Source organism: Nymphaea colorata, chromosome 2 (genome assembly GCF_008831285.2).
Source record: "Nymphaea colorata isolate Beijing-Zhang1983 chromosome 2, ASM883128v2, whole genome shotgun sequence".
NCBI classification, from domain to species: Eukaryota; Viridiplantae; Streptophyta; class Magnoliopsida; order Nymphaeales; family Nymphaeaceae; genus Nymphaea; species Nymphaea colorata.
In genome coordinates, this window is record NC_045139.1 from 36,097,069 (window position 1) to 36,108,573 (window position 11,505).

Here is an 11,505-nt window from a genome sequence, read left to right on the forward strand (position 1 = left end):
TAAGAGTGACACATTGATGTTCTCATGGGCCCTTTCCATACCAAGAGTTTTAAAAATGATTTCTTTCAACTTTTCACTTGCTGAAAGATTTAGCTCAAACAAACTCCGGATCACTAATATTTCCATTTTCTAGTGGCATTTGGATTGGAAATAAGAAATTTTCCATATGAAAATTTTAACCAATCTTACATGAAAGGTTTTATTTTTTCTCCTCTTTTTGGCCGTCTTTTCAAGGAGGAGGGAAGAGTGAATTCAACTTCTATGTGATCTTGAGCCCTACTCGTGCCATGACCTCTTGAGACCTACTCGTGCCATGACCAAGTGGGTCCAGCAAAGTCGGTAAAGCACAGAGACACTTGGGCAACCCTGACGGCCTGTATCGCTTCCAAGACTGGGTTATACTGCGTGCAGCCATCAATGTGGACGAGAGGAAACGTCAACATGGTGTAAGGGGAGAAACCGAGATGGACGGGTAGGTCAGGTGGGTAGCCTGAGAGAAGTTCCGGTGGTTGTGATCTTACTTTTGTACTCATAAAGATGTCGATAATGAGTAAGTGATGTTGCCACCTGCCGAGAATTAGTATTTGAATCCTCAGTAAATTATAGTCCAAGTTCAGTACTTATGTAGCCCATCCTTCGCTCCAACGGACAACCCAGGCAAGAAACTTGTCAGGTAGATGGAACCGGCAAATGAACGACACATCATGCTAATGAGCTGCTTCAATTCTCAAAAGGTCATCCATGTTAAGTTTTACCTAATGAGTCCAATACAAGCTTAGTCTCATGCACAAATTAGCAGAAGATAAAACTTGAGGTTGTTAGTTTTGGCTCATCAGCTGTTTCTATAAACACATAGCTGAGAAGTTTGAAACACATAAATAATATAAAAGGGGCAAATTTTATACAAACAAAGTTTTGTTCAGACAAACATTTTTGAATTAAAGTAGGAAAGCCCACAGATGCATCACTTGGTTCATGCAGCTTATTTACCAGGCCTACGCAAAGGCAAAGGGAAATTTCAGGGAGATGCATCTGCATTTATGCATTTCAATTGAGTAACCAATACGACCGGTGCCTACAATGAGGACGTCTCAACCAACAGTGCTTTCTTCCTTTTCAATACAAAAGACCAGAAAAAAGGGGACAAAAAACACTAAAAAACTTACATAACTTGAAACCACGCTTTTTGCATCATCTGGACAGCCTCTTACCTTCTCAAGCTCATGTTATTATTCGACAAAAAATTATGACCCACCTGATCAGGAGTTTCTGAAATGGATAATTGTACTGCTATCATACGATAGTCAAGGTCATTCATGAATGTCACTCTTCACACAAGATACGCCCCAGGGGACTCAGATCGGAACAGTGCTAGCTTATACTTCATTGCAGCTTCATAAATTTTCAAAGTTCATACGCTGAAATATTCAAGAGCTTATCAACCATTCGCTTTATTTTTATGCTGATTGGTGCTTTTGTCTATGCTGATGGATGCCCTTGGCTGCTTCATGCCACGAAAAATTATGCACATAACTGTGGCCTATGCTCAGATGTTCAACTCATATTGCCAATAACAACAAATTATCTCAGTTTAGCTCATGCCCAGATTGTTGCTAATTCAATAGATGGATGGCTCAAAACAGAAGGTGGTGAGACAAAATATTACGCCGTTGCTTCAAAAAACATATCATTAAATGGATTGCAAAACAATGCTAAAGCAGCTCTCTGGGCAATATTTTAGGATGTCAAAGGCAGGAAAAATGATGAAATTTTCCACGAAAGAACTAAATTCTGAAATTTATATGTTATAGCACTCAATTTTTGGTATGTTTCTGCAAGAGCAAATTTCACCCTAAGTCGCCTTGGAAGATGCTTTCTGTTTATCTGCCTCAGCAACCTTTTTCTTGTCCTTCCTCTCCCTCTTCTTCAATGCATCCATGTGGGCTTTCAAAACTGTGGCATAAGATGCCTGGAAACGTACATGATCCTTGGCAGAGAGCTACATAGACAACCATAACAATTGACTCAGAAAGACCAACTTAAATCCAAAAAGCATACAGAATTACCTTGTCAGTTAACTTGGATAACTAACTTGAGGATCAGAATGAGCTAGTTAACATGCAAAATGTTTTGATTACTTTATTGGCAATTGCTGCCACTGCTAAGGCTAGAGCTGTTCTCTGGCCTATAGTATGTAACAAGGCATGATTTCCTGCCTTGGTTCAAACAAACACAAGAAGATCAGAAGTCCAAGCTAAGATTAAACATACCACAGCTTAGATTGAAATTTCTTTAAAATTATGTTCAACCCTCATGCACATAACACAATAAAATTTGTCAATGCCTGGTCAAAGTACTTGACAAAGACGGGAAGTGTGACTGAGACAAGTAGATACAGACATAACTCTTACAGCAAATAGTATATATCTATCATGTTTTTCTATTAAATACCAAAACAATATTTGTCTATTGAAACAGAAATTTTCCCAGACTTAGCCATTGACAAATTTCAAGAGGTGATGGTGAGAAGCAAATCTAACGAATCCAAGTTCAAATACATGAAATTAATGAAATTGGATAGAGAAAGACAGCATAACAATTTCCAGGTCTTAGTTATTCTTAAACTAGAGTCACTTTCCATAAAATAAATATCAGTTGGTCCAGAAGCTATACAAGTTGCTGGCTCATGGTTCAGTACTCCCTACTGATCGAAAAGAAGCATAACAGTCATGCTTTCCAACCTACAACAACAAAGCAATGCAGGACAGATAGCAAAATGAAAATCAGTAATGTATTGGTGGTTTAACAACTCCTGCCTAAATCCTGGGAATACTATAGGTAGATTCTATTTCACATGGAAACCACAGCCTGGGTTGAGAGACATCAATGGTTTCCCAGGTGTGTAAACCAACCTGCCCCCTCACCACCAAACCCCACCCCATCCCCAATCCTCCCCTCCCCCCCACCCCCTCTCCCCAATCCCCACACCAACACCAAAGAAGGAAACACCACACACATACACACACCAGGATAATATGTGAATATACACTAAAATAGTTTTTAGACTGGATGGATTGACTTGCAAGCAACGCACAGCATCGATCAGTTATGTGGAGTTATATTCTTATTCTTAAGGTCATGGTTTGCAGGTTGCATAAACTATTTACAGCAGAAAATAGTTTCAAGATGCAAGTGCATGCATGTGGTAATGTTCAAGTTAAAAAAGGAATCATAGGTACAACAAAAAGTAATCTGAACAACATAAGTGTGATCAGATTCATGAAAGATTTGCATTCTCCAGATTTAGTTTGTATGTCCTTTGTATCACTAAAAGAAGTTCATGCAGTTAGCAAAGATTCCTCACAAGTGAAACAATTCATTTTTTGTTCATTTTCATCTTCATTTCTCATATAAGCAAATGGACCTAACAACCTTCTGTCCCATGCACAGCAGCATAGGTCTCAAGTTGGTAAAACCCCTGATATCCCTCAGACATGCAAACGTAAGTAGTTTATGGTTTTCCAGTAACCACCACCTTCATATGCCATCCATTAGATGCTTTCTAAGACAACACATGCTTCTGAGAATAACTTCCTCAAATATGTCACTACAGACAGGTGAGTTAGCGTGTCTCTTGGTATAACCACCATGGAAAGTTGAATCATTTTGAGTGTTCCTTAGCTAAAGAGATATCTACATATTTGGACGGATAGCCTGCAGTTTAGAAAAATGTGCCAACCTGCACATAACATGTGTATTGTGTACTGCAGTAAGGGAGTGATGGACAAGATCAACACTTTCATCATAAAGTGTAAGATTATATGTGGAAGTATGCATCTTCTTACTCAAATTCCCAGGCATATAATATTACCATATGCTAGACCTTTTGGCAGATCCTGCAATCTAAGCACTCTAGAGTTGTATAATTTCTTTGACTGTTTTGAAAAAAAATCAGGGAAGATTACCCGGGGATGGAAAGTGAGACATTATATGGCCTTGCTTTTGTGGCTACAGCCTTGGGAGGAATAAAGATTATGGAGGACAAGTTTATCAAAAAGCTTAGCAGCATGCTTTCACTTGAACCTATAACCACTGATCACTTAAGCACACAAATTATTATCAATGCATAGAGATGCACACATGCAAGCAAGAACTGGAAAATGCTTCAAGCATTAATATATATATATATATATATATATATATATATATATATATATATATATATATATATATATGCCTTCCCAAATATCAGGACATGAACTAGAAAACATGTGGATTGCTTTAGTTAAAAGAGGAAAGCCAGTTAAATATTGCAAATGGCATGTCAATAACAGCAGGCTCCTGCTCCTGTCAACAGCAAATATGGCACCACTTAAAACCACTACTTCATTAGAAAGATACCATTCCCACTCACTCATTGTGACAACAAGTTCAAGCATGGAAGCGAAGCAAATAAGAATTTATCTTTAACCAGCACTAGAAGAAATTTTTATGTTTCTTCTATGCTTTGTTAGTTAACAAGAAATTTTTAACGTATCACATTTGTAGGTTGGTAATAGACATACCTTAAGGTAATTCAACTCATTATAAGTTCAAGCATGGAAGCGAAGCAAATAAGAATTTTAAGATGTAGGTTTCGCTATTGTATGCACTCTCTCTAACCTTGCAAGGTCAAAAATAGTATTAGTCATCTATAAGAGTAGTGCTACATGAATGCATTACGAAGAAAGGAGCATATAATGAGTTGAATTACCTTAAGGTATGTCTATTACCAACCTACAAATGTGATACGTTAAAAATTTCTTGTTAACTAACAAAGCATAGAAGAAACATAAAAAATTCTTCTAGTGCTGGTTAAAGATAAATTTAAAGTATTGTTTCTTAACCACTTAAGCTACAAGATATGTACTCTGCACAAGTAATTTACCTCACTAAACCGACAAAATGTAAAAGAAGTAAAAGAAAAAGAAAATAATAAGAGAAACACATACCCCAGTTAATAATTTTAAATCATTGTTTTTCAACCATTTAAGCTACAAGAGATGTACTTTGCACATGTAATTTACCTCACTAAACTGATGAGATATAAAGTCAGGTGAAAGAAAAAGGAAATTACTAAGAGAAACAAATATCCAATGATAAAAAACTGCTAAGCTTTTAGGCTGACCAAAACATACCACTGTAGAGATTGTCTTTTGCCCATCTGTTGCCCTTACAAGGCATTTATATTCTGAAGCATCAATTTCCAACTTCCTCTTCCCCTTAGGCCTTAGGCATGCTTCAATGGGACCACCATTTATAACAGGAAATACAAGATGTCAGTACAAATAAAAAAATGATATTTTGAGATGAAAAAATCAACAGAAATTATGAAAAATATAAAGTCACCACAAGGAGAAGCAAGAATTCAGGTCTCATTCTGTTATGATCTCTTGTTGGTTTGGGTTTACAGAATATCACAATGAAATGCCAAAACAGTGTAATGAAAATGCAGGTACAAGGTGCCTATCTTATACAATCAGAAACACCACTGCAGAAGGGGAGAAAGATCACCATAAGATTTTCTTCAGTTGTAACTTCTCACAATAAATATTGAGAGTTGTCAAGAGTGACAATAGCACTGTTTGAGGCTTCTAACAGTGGGTAGTGAGGGCAGGTAGGATGAGCAAGGATGTGAAGTAGCAAGGGTTGCAGAATAAACAGGAACTATCATGGTTGAGAAGAAGGTGAGAGAGGCACAAATAAGTCGGATACTGGTATACTGCACTCATGTATTGTAACTTATAAGTAGCAAAAAGTGTTACAAATGAGAAAAGACGTGGTAAGACTGAGGTCATTAACAAACTACAACCATTGAAAAGCAAAAAAGGTTGATCTACTTTGGCTTGCTTTTCAAATCAATTTCAGGTCCTCAGCCAGCGCCATGAAAATGCCATTTCAGGAACTTTTCCATCTGCCTACTATAAGTTGAACTTAATCTACAAAGCATCAATAGGATAACAGAGAAACCATAAATTGCAAGAAATTTTTAGAAAAAGGCTGGAAATGGACATGTTTAGAATTTAGACAGCCTCAGGGATGCCTGGAATCCTAAGATATGTGCAAAATAATGCTAGATTGTAATAATCACAGATACTCCATAGTACGTTGTAGAAAATAAACCTAAAATACTAGCAGCGGTTAAAGATTAAAACCTTTCCAACAGATCGCACATTACAGAAGTCACACTTAAAACCAATAAACAGTGTAAATAATTTAGAACAGCTCAAATACTCTTTCCAGGTCTGGTATTAGGCTGGTCAGTTGAAAGCATGGAACTATAGCTCATTTTTCTTCATATATCTCACTCTTAAGTTGACTGTGCATCAGTCTTTCCTAAGTCAGAAACAAAACTAGCACCTTAACAACAAGAAAAAGAAAAGGCAGGGCTCACAATGCCGATCTGCCTCAGTACTAAAATGAACTATAAACAGGTTTGTCAATCCCACGAAACAGCATGCTCCAGTCTGCCAGCTCTCAAAGCCACTAGGCAAAACCAGGGTCTTTTATAAGAAGAGAGAATCCATAATGCTAGACCCCAATTCACAAAAGAAAGACTACCAACAAGATGAATCCAGACTACCAACAAGATGAATCCTGTAACTACCAAAACAAGAGAGAGAAAAAGGAAAGAGGAAACCCAATAGTGTATCACAACAACAGGCAGTTTTCTTAAGACAATAAACAATCCCAATTACCCAATCTTACTATAAAAAAAAATAGCCGTGAAAAGCGCCAAAAGCCCCATTCAATCAAGTTTGATAAGGCCTACGAATCCCAACACCCTGTAGAAAGAGAATAACCCTGTCCCAACAACAAGTAACGAAGGCTCTAAGCAACAAAAGCAAAAGAGAGGTTCCTACATCGCTTGAGGGTAACCCAGACGGAGCCTTTTTCTCTGTTGCGCTCGTACATGCTCGTCAACTCGTTAAGAAACGGGTCTGGTTGCAGGAGAACCTGAAGGTTTCGCAGGAGAAACATGAGAAAAGATTTGGAGATTTACACATCGAAAGCGAAGGAGAAGAAGAAAGACGCAAACAGAGAAGCTCAAACGGGAACCAAATTCTGCTAAAACCCGATAATCGGTGATCACAAGAGAGCCCAACAAGCGGTATTAATTATTCACCAATGTCGGATTCTCCCATCGATTCTCCTCTAGAGCTTCTCCAAACCGGAAAGGGCAGATCACAAAACACAAGATAGTTTACAACGTGAGAAGGGAGTAAACGCTTACCATGGCTACGAGCGAGATGCGAGGGCTGAGGCCAAAGAAGATGATAAATGATATATTGCTCGATCATTGCAAATTGAGGGAAGATCGTGCCGGGGCGCCGGCTCTCCTTCTGCACGGTAAAGAACCGGAGTCAGTTCGGATCAAAGTCCGGTCTGGATTTGCTTTAGAATTCCGGCGAAGTATTTCGAGATATGGATTATGAACCGGTCGGACTCGGATCTGGTCTAGGCACATCTTACGCCATCAGACCCAAACTTCAGTTTTTTGGTTTGCGCATGCATCGTATAACCAGAATTAAAAACCAATATTGAATTCAATTCGGATTTTGGAATGTGGATTCAGATTAAAATTTGTAACTGGTTACCAATTGGTTCCAACTTAACCTGACATCTCACAAAAAACTTCGGAGCTGGTTATATGTGCACGTTAGAGCACAAATTTTAATGACCAAAACGCTCTTGTTAACAAAAAAATACAATTTTTTATGGGACAAAAAAAAACTTAAAAAATTTAAAAACATTATATATATATATATATATATATATATATATATATATAATAACCCGGTGCAAAGCATTGAGGTGCATGCAATAAGAGGCTGTACGCACAGATGTGTGTGTATATAATGGGTTACATGTGTGAGATGAGTGGATGAATACAGTAAACTTATTAATATGAAATAGGTAGGTACCTATAAGGAATTATATGGACCATTGATTTTTGCAAGATAGTTGGTTAAGAGAAAATCAATAATAAAATGTTCTTAATTAATGTCTAAAATACCTTATCTCAATTTTCTCATTGTTTTTCTTTTATTTGTACTCTTAAAATGATCAATGACTAAGATGATTCCTTGTGAGTTTTCTACTTAAAAGGATTTTTGTACTTACCAATCTCTTTTCTTTCACATACTATATATATATATATATATATATATATATATATATATATATATATATATATATATATATATATATATATATATATATATATATATATATATATATATATATATATATATATATATATATATATATCAACAATATCATGAGATCTTCCACATTACATCCTGCCCTTTGATATGAATAGTTTCAAATCCAAGATGCTCGATGGTTAGGGATGTCAACATTCAGAACGGATACATCCTTAATCATGTATGCTTTTTAGGATATTCACATATTTGAATACAGAAAAGTCATGTTCGAATCCAAATCAAAAATTTGATTTTACAATCCAAATCTGAATTTTTTATTTATATCTGAATCCAAAATTTGAACCGGATTTTACCAATTTTCAAAATTTAATAGCATTAGATACATGATATTTGTCTGAAAATAAGTCAAATCCGAATTTGTTTCCGAATCCGATCACATATTTATGTATATCCGAATCCAAATTTGAATCGGATCGATTGCAATTTATTAAATCCACATACGATTCGATTCCTTAATCAGATACTATTTTGATATTATTTTTTTTTTCACATCCGATTTTTTCAGATCGATTTGGTCGGATATCCGATTCAAAACAGATATATTGGCATCCCTATCGACAATGGTAGTTGTACATATATTAGGCATTAGTTATTCATTGGTTCCTTATTATGACTTGCTTCTTATACTAAGACATTCATTTCATCGAGGTATTCTAAATTCTAATGGATTGCCACTCAGATAAATGTGGAAATGTGTATCCATTTATGTCTTGTTTGTTTCAAATGTGGATCTCAGATTTGGAGTGGTTTGACATCTCTAGGATGTTAGATAAGTGGATTTAAGGTCTGGTTCCCCTTGAGCGTCTCCGCCGCTACTCATTTTTAACTGCCCATAATCGACCCGTCTGTTGGAATTGGAGCTCTGGTGGTCGTCCATCTGAAGCGATGAACGACGTCCAAGCTCCTGCAGGAAGGAACTCCGTCGGCGGCCGGCCGCCGAATCAGGTGAGTCTCGGATCGTGCGTTCCCACCCGACCCGGGACTTTGCACAGGTCAACACGCGTGCGTTCGAACCTCCCGTTTTTTAAAAACCTAACAGGACAAAAAGCGAAATTCCAAAAACTGAAATTTCTTTTTCCCGACCGTTGGGGCCTCCCACAAGACACATATGACCGTTGTCACTCTTGGCAACACCCCCTTCTGTCTCTGTCTCTGTCTCTCTCTCTCTCTCTGATATCGTCATATTCTTATCTTCCCTTTTCTGAATGTTGGTTCTGCATCTCTGAATCTCTGATTCTATCCATGGGTTGTGTGTCTTCCAAATTTGCAAGAAGAGAGATCGAGGAAGAAAAAGATGGTGGTAGCGCGAACCACGTCGTCTTCCTCACGTCCAGCACGTATGGCGTCCTCAATCTGGACAGAGGACCAGAGGAAGCGCGAAGCCCGTTCACCACCATCTCCAAATTTCGTGGCATCTCTTCCGTGTTCAGCCCCAACCGCTCCGAGCCGGAGATCATCAATGCTCGAGAGCTAATGGCAGGTCTAGAGGACGATGCGCCTCAGTCTTCCCCTGTAAATAACAAATCCAGGTCCAACCATGGCGTTTTGGCTGCTGCCCATCATGATTCAAAGGATACCAACAAGAAGAAGCAGCCTACGATGCCGAGAAAGTATCCGGCGGATAAGGAGAACGTGCAGTCTCCGGGATCAGAGAAGCAGAGATCGCCGCTTGGTGTAAGGCAAGTGCTGAGGCCTTCCAATTTGATGGAAAATCAGGGCCCCCTTTCTAAGCCAGGTACGAAGAAGGTCACCGTGGACAAGAATCCTAAAGAGAGTGGAAGATTTTCGATGTCGTCCAGGCGGTACTGCAATCCGCTTTTCGACCCCGAACTTTTGGCCTCCTTTGAGAACGAATTGTCCTTGGAGGAAGAAGAGAGGAAAAGGTCCCCTGCACATCTGTTGGGTTCATTCAAGGAGAAGTGTCCGCCTGGTGGTGAAAGCTGTGTAGTGCTCTACACGACGACTCTGCGCGGTATCAGAAAGACGTTCGATGATTGCAACAAGGTGAGGTCCGCCATCGAAGAATACGAGGTTCGGATAATCGAGCGGGACATCTCGATGGACTCTGGGTTTAAGGAAGAGCTGAGGGAGTTGATGGGGCCAAAGGAAGCAAAAGTACCGATGGTGTTCATAAAAGGAAGGTGCATTGGTGGCGTGGAAGAAGTGACGAAACTTCAGGAGAATGGGAAGTTGGAGTTGCTCGTTACTGGGCTGCCGAGGGCCACTAGCTGCGGAAATGGCAGAGGATGTGTTGGTTGTGGAGGGGTAAGGTTTGTTGTCTGCATGGATTGCAACGGAAGCAGAAAGATTTTGGATGAGAACAAAGAAGTTGCAAAATGTGGGGAATGTAATGAGAATGGATTGATCTTGTGTCCCATTTGCAGTTGATCATGAATTATGGTAACTTAGAATTTTGCAGCAACGGGCTTGTTGTCGGGATGTGAGTGTCTATTTTGGTATGCTACTTATCTGGTACTTGTTTTCTGTCACTATTAAAATTGCCACCACGATTTTTCTTAGTCCTTTTTCTTTTGTCTGTGTATTCTGTTCTGTAATCGAAATGTAGAGAAAATGTTCTTTTTTTCTCTAGAAACGAATACATAAAATTATTTGCTCATCTTGTTTCTTTAGATGCAATACTCACATGCTACTGCACTTATTGTTGTTTTTACAAAGAGAAACAACAAAAGCTCTCCTGTGCTGAACATGGTAGTTGGTTTCAACTATTTTCTTTGTCAAGTCACTCTGTTCCTGACAGTCGAATCTCACTGTTCTGCTCCTTCCATCTGATTCTAGTTTTGGCCACTGTTTACTGTAATGCACACAATGTGGGCATGTCTTTGCATACAGCAGTGAGACAGATGGATTCTGTTGTCCAATATCAAAGCCTGTCCACCGGTTAGGTGCCGCCGGATTCCGGCCAGGTGTTAATCTGGAATCTGCATGCATCTGAACCTGGAATTCAGTAGCACAGACACAAACAGGATGCAAAAGCATCTGAAAAAGGAAATGCCTATAAGGAAAGTCTGATTTGGCAATAGAACAGAAAACTTCAAGCTACGTTTCCTGCGTAAAAGATCTGCAAGTTTCAGCCATGGACTTAGCGCTTTCCTAAATGAAACTAAGAATCAGTTTAGCTGTTATTAAAAATTCAGTAGCACAGACACAAAAAAGATCCAAATTCATTCTGAAAAAGGAAATTGCCTATAAGGAAAGTCTGATCTGCCAATAGAACAGA

The 11,505-nt window shown here is 38.5% G+C and overlaps 2 protein-coding genes across 3 annotated transcripts; one reads left to right on the forward strand and one right to left on the reverse strand.

Moving 5' to 3' along the window:
• Positions 1–1,670: 1,670 nt before the first annotated feature.
• Positions 1,671–7,426, reverse strand: LOC116249336 (signal recognition particle 14 kDa protein). Of its 2 annotated transcripts, XM_031622585.2 has the most exons (4): positions 7,274–7,426; positions 6,903–6,996; positions 5,178–5,278; positions 1,671–1,999 (listed from the first exon to the last, which is right to left on the reverse strand). In XM_031622585.2, exons 1-4 carry the CDS (start codon positions 7,274–7,276, stop codon positions 1,853–1,855), a joined length of 345 nt encoding a protein of 114 aa, XP_031478445.1. In that variant the 5' UTR covers positions 7,277–7,426; the 3' UTR covers positions 1,671–1,852. The 2 variants fall into 2 exon arrangements, with proteins under 2 accessions (XP_031478445.1, XP_031478444.1); XM_031622584.2 differs by lacking the exon at positions 7,274–7,426 and having other exon boundaries at positions 6,903–7,035.
• A 1,980-nt stretch (positions 7,427–9,406) lies between these two features.
• On the forward strand, positions 9,407–10,884 carry LOC116248358 (uncharacterized). Its single transcript, XM_031621106.2, has one exon. It carries the CDS (start codon positions 9,510–9,512, stop codon positions 10,653–10,655), a length of 1,146 nt encoding a protein of 381 aa, XP_031476966.1. The 5' UTR covers positions 9,407–9,509; the 3' UTR covers positions 10,656–10,884.
• Positions 10,885–11,505: the final 621 nt, after the last annotated feature.